Source organism: Crotalus tigris, unplaced genomic scaffold (genome assembly GCF_016545835.1).
Source record: "Crotalus tigris isolate CLP2741 ecotype Arizona unplaced genomic scaffold, ASM1654583v1 scf7180000017605.3043972, whole genome shotgun sequence".
NCBI classification, from domain to species: domain Eukaryota; kingdom Metazoa; phylum Chordata; class Lepidosauria; order Squamata; family Viperidae; genus Crotalus; species Crotalus tigris.
The window spans coordinates 822,616-836,545 of record NW_024096508.1 but is presented as its reverse complement, the minus strand read 5'-3'; the positions used below and the strand labels follow the sequence as shown (position 1 = coordinate 836,545).

General features: G+C 38.6%; 1 protein-coding gene across 7 annotated transcripts in view; it reads right to left on the bottom strand.

Annotated features, from left to right (window-relative positions):
• Window positions 1–13,930, bottom strand: part of TXNDC16 (thioredoxin domain containing 16) — a 52,922-nt gene that overhangs the window by 13,400 nt on the left and 25,592 nt on the right. For all 7 annotated transcript variants that reach the window (XM_039320799.1, XM_039320767.1, XM_039320776.1 and 4 more), the window contains 3 exons: window positions 8,595–8,654; window positions 4,279–4,447; window positions 2,943–3,067 (listed from right to left, as the gene is read on the bottom strand). In XM_039320799.1, the coding sequence (XP_039176733.1) occupies window positions 2,943–3,067; window positions 4,279–4,447; window positions 8,595–8,654 (354 nt within the window). The remainder of the gene's footprint in view (window positions 1–2,942; window positions 3,068–4,278; window positions 4,448–8,594; window positions 8,655–13,930) is intronic.

The window sequence follows — 13,930 nt, the reverse complement described above, 5'->3', positions numbered from 1 at the left end:
CCAACCAAAAGGGTAAATGTGAAATACAAAAAAGAAAAAGATGACTGTTGGGACATGGTACAGCACACAAGAGAAATAATTTCCCAGCAGAAGTGCAGAGCAGGCCCTTCAATATGTGCATACTACAAACTTTGAAATCATTAATGGAATCATAAAAGGGGATGCATCATAAGATGCTATAGAATAGGATGCATATATCCTATTAGACTAGAACATTTTATTCTTACTCAATCGGTATGTATGAGTTTGGAATCTTTTTTGCTTAGTCTATTAATTTGAATGAATCAGACTTGCTGCCACTGAATAATGATCAAAAAAATGACATGTAGGAATTGGAGGGTTCTATTGTATTTTGACTCCTGATTTTGGTATCAGAACTAACAGGAAACTTTGTCAGATGGTAACTCAATTTATCCTATTTTGTTGAAAATGAAATTTCTTAAATAGCATTAAGAGAAATGCAACTCCAAGGTTGATTTATATTATCAGATGTTCCTTTATGTATATTTTGTCACAGATATATAAAAATTGCTCTATCAAGAATACCGTGTGAGATTTTCATTCTGCTAATTGCATTACCTATTGGTGCATCTGTAGGCTTATCATTTACTCTAGCATTGGTCATTATCTAACCCATAATGCAGCCATCAGGGCCCAAACGATTGGCCCTCTTGGGAGATGGACAGGATCAAGAGCCAGTGCCGGAATCCCTTCTAGAGCATCTGATGTTCATACTAGGATTGGATATTTGGGGTTTTAACAGCTTCTTACTCTTTATAATGTAAAATATGCAGGGCCACAAAACTTTTGGAAAACGCCAATGAGTAAATTCAGTTGCTCTTGGCTTTTCCTTAATAAAAGGTGAGGAGTAACCAATGCCCCAGAAAATTTCCCAAATTATCCTATTGAATCAGTGTGAATTTCTCCTTAAAAGGTGAAGAAAACCTTATAGAATCATTGCTCCAAAGTGCTCCTCAGGAATATTAGAAAGATTGAAGGGTAGGCAATAGCTGTGGAACACTCATGCTTCTATTGGGAAAGCACCATTTTGCTTGGACAACTGCTTACTTCAAGCCAACACTGCATCTGAGGCTACCTAAGATAAGGGACAGACAATAGGTAGCAAAGGAAATGCTACTCCCCTCAGCTGCCTCTGGAGTCACCTCAGCAGGAGATGGATGCTTGTAAAGGCAGTTTCTTCTGACCTTGTGAGCCCTTATCAACAGAGTGTATCAGTCTGATTACAAAGAGCAGTTCGGACTAAGAACCAGATTTCGCCAACAAAATGGATCAAACAAACAATTGATAATAAAGGTCCTTCTGCCAGATTGTGGACTGTAAAAATGCTAGTCATGATAGATTTTCCTCAGCTAAAGGAAGAAATTGGACTGTCATGTAATAACAGTACCTTATACTCAGAAAACAGTTCTACGTATTAAATCAATCAGTCCATTGATTTAACATTCGGCTTTGGGCTTTTTTGACACACTCTAGATCTTTCTGTTTACCAATCTCTGAGTCTTGAATCAACTGAAATAGTTAATTATCAGTTTTCTCTCTTCTTTCTTTGCGTCACCCTTAATAACATAAAAAATATAGTACAATTTTGAAATTCATTATCAAAAGCGATGAAAACACATTGTTGGTAATTATCTGACAATTTCAACTCAATTTCCTGCAAAAGCTGACTTATCACCATATAAAAGTCAGTGTTTTCACCCAGCCATCAGGCAACAGAATCTACAGCCAAGTACAGATATGCTGCTGCCCCCTATTGGCCTAAACGAACATGAACTTTAGAGAAAACACATAATGCAGTTCTTCAGTTCTTGGATGTGGCTCAGAGGAACCTTCCAAAGTTACTGCTAAATTATAATTTTAATGTGACAGAAAGGGAAAAGTATAAAAGACCTTGGGAATAATAATTTTAGTTTAGCTTAGTTTAATTAAATTCAATCTAGATTAGCCATTTTCTGGCCCCACCTACTTCCAAATTATGGGAGTTGCATCTGTTTCAATGCTTCTTATGGGATCAGGTTGGAGAAGTTGAAGGAATATCTTAGAAGTTTGCTTAGCAAACGTATAATGGAGCTGAATGAGGGGACAAATCCTTAGAGTTCCGGTCATTGTGGTGTCCCCCAAGGTCACAGGATCATGATTTTTGACATTCCCTGCTAGCTTTCCATAAGCAAAATCAATGGGAAAGTCTGTAGGAAGTCAGAGGTTGCGATCACATGAAATCCTTACTATCATGTGAGGATGGTCATCATTTAACAACTAGAATTGGGACTGCCGGAATTGTTGTTGCTAAGCAGCCTGGTCACATGACATCATACTTTGAAACTGCATTGCTTAGCGATAAGAGTTCCCTGTCCCATTTGTCACAACCCAAGGTCTACCTGTACTCAAGCTGTACTCAACTTGAGAAGTAACAGAAAAAAACCCAAAGAAAATAAGAAGCAGAGCATGAGCAATTTCAGATTTTCTAGGTCAAAGAACACTTCATACTTGCCCTCCAATCCTCTCTGAATTTTTCCAATACATTCCAAATAGCATCTACATTTTGTATTTGTATGTATGTGTGTGTTTATGAGAGAGAGAGAGAAAGAGTGATAAAGTGCTTGTTTTTAACAAATAAAATTATCTGAATGATGTTTCTATATTTTTTAAATTCGTTCTTGATTCTCTGGCCACTTACCTCCCTGGATAATCCAAATTCTAGTATTATAAAGGAGAAAAAAATTATACTCACACAGCCAAATTTGGCTCACAATGTGAAGCAATAACCTTGTATAATACAGCCAGTGCCCTGTCTATTGGGTTGTTGTGAAAGATCCTAGCATAAATTTTATTCTACAATCACAAGGCATTACAAAGTATTATAACTTTCAGCAACATTGTGTTTTGCAATAATGTTTGAAATAACCAGACAATGGATTTACCTTCACTCATGCTTGAGTCAAATATTCCCAGAACAGAAACTGTGTGGTGTGTTGACTTTTTGTGACTTAAATATTCTTCTATTTCTTCAGGCGTCATCAATCTCACTGGACAAGAATTTCTGCTTCTAGAGATGTAAATTGAAACCAGACTTCAGGCCGATTTATAAGGGACAGTTTTATTTTATTTTGCTTTCACAGAATTCTGTTTCCTAGGTGCAGGACAACTCCATTCCCTGCAGCTCCCACGTCTTCAACATTTTCCAAAACAATTTCAGAGTGTCATGGAGAAATGTAAGAATGCACAACTTGTTCTTTCATCTAATCTGAATGGCACATGTAAACTGTGCATGTTTGCTTCAGCTGTGAAATGTACTGCAGAGGCAAAGCTACCTCAGATTCAGGTTTTCTGAATTCTTCTTACTGAAAGCCCACATAGTATAGTAGTTAAGGTGCGAGATTTAGGGCAAGGAGATTTAAGTTTGACTCTCCACTTGACCATAAAGCTCTCTTGGTGGCATTGGTCCTACATTATTGCTAAATCTACCTCCTCACGGCATTGTTATTCTGTGGGTACAATTTAAGGGTCTACCCTGAAGTCTAGAGAAAAAGGGTGAGATACAAATGTAAGAAAAAACCACCCAAAATGCAACAGTTTGAATTTCACACTTCCCAACTACTTCCCAGCCAGTTCTTCCCTCAAGGGTTTCAATCAATCAATCAGAATAGAGCTGGAAGGGACCTTGGAAGTCTTCTAGTCCAACCCCCTCCTCAAGCAGGAGATCCTATTTATACCATTTCAGACCAGTGTTATCCACATCCTTTTCATTTCTTCTCAGGTTTAGGTGAATTCCATGAATTTGCTTATATAATGTGGAAATAATGAGAGTTTACGTTCAAAGAAATCTAGAGCAGTGGTTCTCAACCTGTGGGTCGGGACCCCATTTGGGGTCGAATGACCATTTCACGGGGGTCACCAAACAACGCAGTCCGACATTTTTTCCCCCTTTTCCTTAGCTGTGCTACTCCCTTTTATTCTATTGGCTTTTGAAAGCAATAGAATAGACTCACTTGAATAGAGTCTAATTCTATTGGTTTTCAAAAGCCAATAGGAATTGTCCAGGCTGTCTCTGCCCTGCTGAGCCCGCCAAAAGTCCCATTCTGCAAACGGTGCTGCACCAGTTGAGTAGTCCTCGACTTATGACCAGTTGAGTAGTCCTCGACTTACGACCGGTTGGGGGTCGCGGCATTAAAAAGGTCGAGAACCACTGATCTAGAGGATATCAGGTTCAGGAAAGTTTGCCTTAAAATGGCTCTTAACCAGCAACATAGTACTTACAGTTCAATGAACTTTCTCATCTCTTTGGTCTCCCACATGCCAGAGTAAGCCGGCCATGCCCTCTCTCTTGTATACATCTTCATGGCAGGAAATTGGGTGACATTTTCCTGCAAGCAAAGTTGTGGCCAATCCCAGCAGTTTACCCTCGCAAGTGAAATCTCAGGAGTCCCTACAGAAAATGTGTGGAAAAAAAACAACAAAAGGGCAGTGATGTAAATGTTTCTGGCTCTTTGTGTAAGATTCATGAAACTTTTTTTAAAAAAATCCTAGAATTTGCTCCATTGACTACTTTTGTTTTATGAAGAACTACTCTAGTTTTTATTCACTGATTCTTCAGCTGACTAGGCCCAAATGATTTTCTGAAATATCAAAAATAAGAATCAAAACATATTGGTCGGAATATTCACAGGAACTTTGCTGAATCAGATCAAAGACCATCATGAGCAAGGTACGAAGACAGTGGCTCTTTCCTGCTGTTACACTTTAATAACTGTTTCACATGTGCTATTACTAAACCTGGAAGATCATACAATCAGTAGAATTTTGGTTCATTGCTATGAGTACTCATTATGTATTGTAAAGTATTGTAGAGTACTTTAGTTTACTCTCACCACAATGAAAATCTTGGACATGTTCAGTAGGATTTCTGCTTCTCTTTTTTAAGAAAAGCCACCTTTGATCCTTGTGATTCCATTACAGGCTGCTTTTAATAACTGGAGGATTAAATGTTCAGAATTAAATTTCACATGGCATAAAAAGAAATCATGGTTCTCGGGAAATGCATTCTCAACACCCCTTTGAATAGAAAGGTTAATTGTATGTTTCTTTCTGTCTCTGAAGTAAAGTTAAGTGAAAAAAAGCAAAAAAATAACAATTAACAAACAAAAGAGTACAGGAATACCTTGATCAAACAAAGAGTTTCTAAGAAAAGTAAGTTTTGTCTTTTATTTAAAACTAGCTGTACCCAGCCACGTGTTGCTGTGGCTCAAGAAAAAAAAGAGAAAGCGCACATTTGTAATATGTTTAATTTCACAATGCTTGTGGGTATACAAAATTTTTTGTTGTTCCATTGTGTGTGCAGATATGGCGCTGTTTTTTAAAAAAAGCATGTTTTTCCCTGTTTTTCAAAAAAGCATGTTTTTACCTGTTATATATAGCTATATAATATAGGTATATAAAAACACGCGCGTATTCGAATGCAACGTTGTGTCAAAATTTCAAAGCAATCGGTGAAGAACTTTCGGAGATTTAAGATTTTAAACAAACGAACATTTACATTTTTATTTATATAGATTAAAATTAGAAAATTAACATCCAAATATTTATGGCAGTGGTCAGGGAGTTGAAAGGCCAATTCCAAGATAAATGTAATGTTTTTAACTAGTTCTTTAAAAAGAGCAGCATTAAAATTTAAGACTGCCTAGAAGCTACTGATCTTCTGGAGCACTCCAGGCAGTCATCTGTTAAATGCTAAACTCTCATCAGAAGAAGCTGGGTCATTTTATTTTTCATTTGTACAGGTTTAGAGTGGGAATGAACATAAGGGGCTTCTGGAGCAAAGCAGTCACATCTTCATCTTAAATTCTACCTGAAATGGGCCAAAATCATTTGATTGTTTGACCACAGAAGGTCAGTAGCTTAATCTGCATGTACCAGAGGATTCCAACGGGGTCCTGGAGAGTGTGCCTATATGCTTTTCTATTTCTCAATGGAAAGCAGACAACAAGAGTTAGACCCATAGATGCTACATCATATTTAATACCTTAAGCCAGTGTGGTAACATCTCCAAATTAAAGAAAAATAAATGTAACTTTTTGAAATGACTAAGATCCCAGAAGCTAGACAACTCTCTAGTTGAGATGTTGAGTCTCTGGAAAGAATGCCGAGAAGAGCAACAAAAGTGGTTAAAGGCTGGAGGATAAAATGTATAAAGAATGGTTACAGGAACTGGGCATGTCTGGTGTAATGAAAAGAAGGATTAAGGGGAGACATGATAGCAGTGTTCCAATATCTAAGGAGCTTCTACAAAGACAAGGGAGTCAAACTATTTTCCAAAGCAGTAAAAGGCAAGACAAGAAACAATGGTTGGAAAATAACGAAGGAGAGAAGCAACCTAGAACTAAGGAGAAATTTCCCAACAGTGAGACCAATCAACCAATGGAATAGTTTGCCTTCAAAAGTTGTGGGTACTCTATCATTGTAGGCTTTCAAAAAGACACTGGACAGCCACTTATCTCAAATTGTATAGGATCTCCTGCTCGAGCAGGGAGTTAGACTAGAAGATTCCAAGGTCCCTTCCAACTCTTATTTCTACGTTCTATGTTCTCATGAGATTTTGCTATGCTTGCATGAGATCATGAGGAGGGGTTTGCTCTCCTTTCACAAGACCTCATGGATTTTGGGAAATGATTACAGAAATTTCTTGGCAACTTCAGGACTGACTGACTGACTGATTGATTGATTGATTAACTGACTGATTTGGCATGCTAGACAATCATTTGAGATCAAATGATGGCAGCTGGGAAACAAAAACTGCCAGCCTTTGGGAGAAAAGAAATAACTGCAACTGCATAGAAATTTACAAAGTATATTCTGCCAAAAACAATTTTTTATTGTTTTAGGTATTGATTTGTTCCAAGGCTTAGCCCAAGAATTGACAATACATTCTAGGACTACCCACTGAGTAAAATTAATACTACAGTCTTTTTAAAAATGCTACTCTTTGAATCAATAGTCAAGGCTACTGAAAAGTTGACTTACATTATTATAAATCAGTCAGCAGTAGCATGGCTGTTTTTCCAGCCTGACCAAAAGTATTTAATGCCAGGAAAAGGAAGTCATTATAAATCAATGTAAAATATTGGAATAAACATAAACACAGAGAGACGCCTTAACATTTAAAACAAGGTAGATCAATCTCTTAAGTGGCTTAAATTAAAGTACATTAGATTTTGATGCATTTGTAAAAGTGCCTCTTGGCATTTGCCAGCTACTTAGCAACCATCCTAGTAGAAAAAGTTATAGTTCAGATTATCTTCCTAAACAAAAGTGTCACCTAAACGTTAGTCATTACATGTTTGTAAGTAAGTAGGTGCTTTATTATTTAGATTTAGATTGATATAACGTTTATGGTCATTTTTTACTGTGGGCACAATGGCACACATTAAAGATGAAATTTAGTTGCTTGCTCTCAAAGTGTACACATACATAACACACATTTAAACATACTACATACAACATATGTATAGACCTACTACACCCTTACATATAAGTAACATATAAATATTAATCACTGTCCATCTTGAATACATAATGGAAGGAGGAAGCTTTAGAGTTCACAAGGTTAATACTGTATGGAACAAAACTGTGACTGGATCTGGATGTTCTGCTTTGGATACCATGGAGCCTCCTCTCGGAAGGTAACAAGGAAAACGGGTCGTGAAGAGGGTCACTACACATTTCTTCTCTTTTAGATTCATGGATACCTTAAAAGAGACCAAACCTCCTACAAACCCCTACTGAAACTCCTTGCTGCAGCTGCATTCAAAAGTGAAGTTGGTCAGATGAGTGTAACAGATCTAACATCTGTTTATTGTGTCCAGCTTTTTAAGGGGATGAGTTGGCAGGCAGTTCGTATGCAGCTAATTTACTTGCTGCTTTTCTGCCTATTGTCAAACAGTAGGTATGCAGGACATACTCTCAGCTGGGCATTATAATTCCATTTAGTGACGTCAAAGTCTGCCAGGAATGAAAAAAAATAAGACAGTAGAGTTCTGAGAAGTAACTAATATAAACACTCATTTAGAAAATGACCCAACTATTGTTTAACAAATTCAAAGGGAAGTCATTCCTGAAGACTAAACCATCCTTGATAATGCTCAAATGTGTTTGTGACTGTCAGAATTCCCAGTCAACCTATTTCTAAACAGACCACTTTTTAAAAATTTTATGTATAAAACAGGAAATATTTCACAATATTTTTGTTTCTTAAAAAAAAGTGCCATCTCCACTATTTTTCTAGTTTTTTTAGATCTCTGCATTCTAGGTTAGCAAGTGATGGTGTTCTCTCAAAGCATTGGAAGGATGTCAAACTGGGAAAGACAAAAATGTGACAGGTTTTTCTTTATGGGAGGCTTTCAAGCAAAGTTGGGCAAAGATTTCTTTGGGATTCTATAGCTCAGTTTTTCCCTTTGTGCCACTAGGCATCACCAGCTTTTCCACTTACCAAAATTAACTTTAAGCTGAATTAATCATGTGAAATAACAACCTCTTAAGGAAATAAACTAGCCACAGCAATTATACTGATTGAGCCATACCTTTCAACTGAGCAGCAACATCAAGGAAAAACTGCATCACCACCAGAGAGACAGCTTCCCCTGTAATGAGAACAGAAAAAGTAACCCAGTATCTCAGATACCAGAGCATCTGGAGTCTGTCAAAACTCAAGACATGAAGGAATACGAGTCCATATCAATAAAACTCAACTTTCTTTTGACAACATGTTTTATACCAGACAAAGTATCCAGAAATTCCAAAAAATGCACAGGTAAGGTGCTACCTGATACAAGTTCAAAGGTGATTTGATGCCTGTACTGAAAGATTTGAACCGGTTGCCAGCAGTTATTGGGCACAATTTAAGATGTTCGTATTAATCCCTAAAGCCTTAAATAGCTAATGAACAGACTGTATATGGCTCTAAACCTCGAAAGCCTAGACTGATGGACCCAGTTGAGTTCCATAAGAAGTTTGGGATTTTCCCTGAAGATTTGATGGGCAATTCAGCTAAGGTCTTAGCCACTGGCTGGAGTGGGCAGATGGCTGAGACTCTGAACAGATAACATTTATTTGGCTTCAAGTTGCACCATGGTTCTCCAAAGAACTCTGAGGGATGAGGCACCAGGTGACAGTGAATTCTAGTCCTGCCTTAGGCATGAAAGCCAGCTGGATGACTTTGGGTCATTTTCTCTCAGTTCAATGGACCTCATAGGCTTGTTGTTGTTGTTGTGGGGAAAATTGGAAGAGGGAAGAGTAGCAGTTATTTATCATGACAATAAAGGTGGTAAATAAATAAATAAATAAATAAATAAATAAATAAATACAGTATATCTCACAAAGATAAAGGGAGAGAAAGGGGAAGGCCATTCAGACTTGCAAGACTCTGTTACTATAACCTTTTATAAAAGTTGTTTTAGCATGCATAGCTTTGATTTCCTATTCTGGTTTACCTTAGAGGCCTGACAGATATACCATCAATCACATTATCCTTCTGGAGTGGCTATAAGATTTGGGAATGGGGGGGGGCATCATTTTGGGTGGTTCTCCTTCATTCTCCACTTTGGTATATCAAAGAGGATCTTTTCCTAATGGTTGCCAAGCTATGAAATTTATTCTCTCAGGATATGCATTTGGTTCTTCCATGTTCAGAGAATATATTTTTGTCCTATTCTTATTTCTTAATTAATTTTAATGTTATGTTATTGTTGTTGTTGTTTTTAAAAAGTAGCTCTCTTTAATAGAAAAAATGGACTATATTTTCAACGAATAAATAGGCCTGTCTTTGGCTTCTTTGGTTTTGTCCTTAGAGAGTGAGCAGCCCAGCTAGTCAGAACACAACATGCAACTAAACTAGAATATTGTCCAACTGCCAGCACTCATAAGACTGGAACAGCAGCAAAGAGCTCATAAAAAGTGTTTTGTGGAATGAGGCAGGATGGATAGAAGGATATGTAACCCAAGAGCAATGCCAGGAGATAGGGCCAATACACTTGTATTTTATCTTTTTTATGACGCTCCTGGGATTCTTTTGGACTGAAAGGCAGGATCAACCTCAAGTAAACAAGAGCCCTGCAGGATCCTAATAAAGTTCCAATAAACTCAGCATCCTGTTTCTCTAAAACAGTGTTTCCCAAACTTGACAATTTTAAGGCATGTGGACTTCAACTCCCAGAATTCCACAGCCAGCGTTGCTGGCTGTGGAATTCTGGGAGTTGAAGTCCTCATGCCTTAAAATTGTCAAGTTTGGGAAACACTGCTCTAAAATTATGTTACGTATGTTTCTATAAAACCTTTCCTCTTATTGTACCATAGGATGTAGTCTTTAGAGATACTGCCAATGAATGTAAAGGTTTCATAACCAATTTATATTCCACAGATTACTGTTCTTCATTTAAAAGTTTCCAAAGGCTTATTATTATTATTATTATTATTATTTATTTGACAGGTTTATGTCCCATCTTCATCCAAGCTCTGAATACAACAGTGTTTCCCAAACTTGACAATTTTAAGGCATGTGGACTTCAACTCCCAGAATTCCACAGCCAGCATTGCTGGCTGTGGAATTCTGGGAGTTAAAGTCCACATGCCTTAAAATTGTCAAGTTTGGGAAACACTGGAATACAACATTCATAGCACTTCCTCTTCCAAGTTTTCCAGCAGCAACTCCTGATGGTAGATGAGCTCAAAGACAGTGACTGGTGCAGGGTACTTCCCATATCCGAGGGTAGATATGAAACTGGGTTTTCCCAATTGTAGCCCAGTATCTTAACACTCACTCTGTACTGGTTCTCCTCTTTTGGTAGAGAAATCCTGCTCTTACTTGGGCTTTCTACCAGTGGTTTCCAGCATGATTATGAAGAACAGTGTGATGCTCAGCCCAAAGATGATCCAATGTAATCAATAAAGTCCAAACCTTTATTTGCTTATACCTAATGGACAAACCCCTTTATGGATTACTGCCTCCCCTTTATGGATTACTGCCTTGTCATGGCAAAGGGGCTTGCGTAACTCAATGAAGCTATAAGCTATGCCATGCAGGGCCACCCAAGACGGACAGGTTATAGCAGAGAGTTCTGACAAAATGTGATCCACTGGAGAAGGAAATGACAAACCACTCCAGTATCTTTGCCATGAAAACCCCATGGACAGTACTAAAAGGAAAAAAGATATGACGCTGGAAGATGAGCCCCTCAGGTCAGAAGGTGTCCAAAATGCTACTGGGGAAGAGCAGAGGGCTGGTACTAGTAGCGCCAGAAAGAATGAAGTGACTGGGCCAAAGCCGAAAGGACGCTCAGCTATGGATATATCTGGTGGTGAAAGGAAAGTCCGATGCTGTAAAGATTTTTTCTCCATAGGAACCTGGAACATAAGATCCATGAATCAAGACAAGCTAGACGTAGTCAAAAAGGAGATGACAAGACTGAACATCGACATCTTAGGAATCAGCGAACTAAAATGGACAGGAATGGGTGAATTTAACTCAGATGACCATCAGGTATACTACTGTGGGCAAGAATCCCTCAGAAGAAATGGAGTAGCCTTCATAGTCAATAAAAGAATAGGAAAAGCAATACTGGGATACAATCCCCAAAATGACAGAATGATCTCAATTCGAATCCAAGGCAAACCATTCAATATCAGAGTAGTCCAAATCTATGCCCCAACCACTAGTGCTGAAGAGGATGAAATTGACCGGTTCTATGAAGCCCTACAGCACCTTATAGAATTAACACCAAAAAATGATGTCCTTATCATCATGGGGGATTGGAATGCTAAGGTAGGAAGCCAAAAGATAACCGGAATAACAGGCAAGTTTGGCCTTGGAGTACAAAATGAAGCAGGGCACAGGCTAATAGAATTTTGTCAAGAGAATACGATGGTCATAACAAACACTCTTTTCCAACAACCCAAGAGACGGCTCTACACATGGACATCACCAGACGGTCAACATAGAAATCAGATTGACTATGTGCTCTGAAGCCAAAGATGGAGAAGCTCTATACAGTCAGTAAAAACAAGACCAGGAGCTGACTGTGGCTCAGATCATGAGCTTCTCGTTGCAAAATTTAGGCTTAAATTGAAAAAAGTAGGGAAAAGCACTAGGCCACTCAGGTATGAACTAAATCATATTCCTGATGAATATACAGTAGAGGTGACAAATAGATTTAAGGAACTGGATCTGATAGACAGAGTGCCTGAAGAACTATGGATGGAAGTTCGCAACATTGTACAAGAGGTAGCAACTAAAACCATCCCAAAGAAAAAGAAATGCAAGAAAGCAAAATGGCTGTCTGAGGAAGCTTTGCAAATAGCTGAGGAAAGAAGGGAAGCGAAAGGCAAAGGAGAAAGAGAAAGATACACCCAATTGAATGCAGAATTCCAGAGAATAGCTAGAAGAGATAAGAATGCCTTCTTAAATGAACAGTGCAAAGAAATAGAAGAAAACAACAGAATAGGGAGGACCAGAGATCTCTTCAAGAAAATTGGAGATATGAAGGGAACGTTTCATGCAAAGATGGGCATGATAAAGGACCAAAATGGCAGAGACCTAACAGAGGCAGAAGAGATTAAGAAGAGATGGCAAAACTACACAGAAGAACTATACAAGAATGAGCTTAACATCCCAGATAACCACAATGAGATGGTCACTGACCTCGAACCAGACATCCTAGAATGTGAAGTGAAATGGGCCTTAGAAAATCTGAGCAACAACAAAGCTAGTGGAGGTGACAGTATTCCAGCTGAGCTATTCAAAATCTTAAAAGACGATGCAGTAAAAGTGCTACACTCAATTTGCCAGCAAATTTGGAAAACTCAACAGTGGCCACAGGATTGGAAAAGGTCAGTTTCCATTCCAATTCCAAAGAAAGGCAATGCCAAAGAATGTTCAAACTATCGCACCATTGCACTCATTTCACATGCTAGTAAAGTTATGCTTAAAATCCTACAAGCTAGACTCCAGCAGTATGTGGATCGAGAACTACCAGAAGTACAGGCAGGATTTCGAAGAGGCAGAGGAACTAGAGATCAAATTGCCAACATACGCTGGATCATGGAGAAAGCTAGGGAGTTCCAGAAAAACATCTACTTCTGCTTCATTGACTATGCAAAAGCCTTTGATTGTGTGGATCACAACAAATTGTGGCAAGTTCTTAAAGAGTCTCTTGAGAAACCTATATGCGGGTCAAGAAGCAACAGTGAGAACCGAACACGGAACCACTGATTGGTTCAAAATTGGAAAAGGAGTCCGGCAAGGCTGTATACTGTCGCCCTGCCTATTTAACTTATATGCAGAGCACATCATGAGAAAGGCAGGGCTAGATGAATCAAAAGTTGGAATTAAAATTGCCGGGAGAAATATCAACAACCTAAGATATGCAGATGATACCACTCTAATGGCAGAAAGTGAAGAGGAACTAAAGAGCCTCTTGATGCGGGTGAAGAAGGAGAGTGCAAAAGTTGGCTTGAAACTCAACATTAAGAAAACCAAAATCATGGCATCCAGCCCTCTCAATTCCTGGCAAATAGATGGGGAAGAAATGGAGGTAGTGACAGATTTTATTTTTCTTGGCTCCAAGATCACCTCAGATGGGGACTGTAGCCAAGAAATTAAAAGACGCTTGCTCCTGGGGAGGAAAGCTATGGCAAATCTCGACAGCATTCTAAAAAGCAGAGACATCACCCTGCCAACAAAAGTGCCTATAGTCCAGGCCATGGTTTTCCCAGTTGCAATGTATGGCTGTGAAAGTTGGACCATAAGAAAGGCTGAGCGCAAAAGAATTGAGGCCTTAGAACTATGGTGCTGGAGAAGACTCCTGCGAGTCCCTTGGACTGCAAGGCGTTCAAACCGGTTAGTCCTAGAAGAGATCAACCCCGA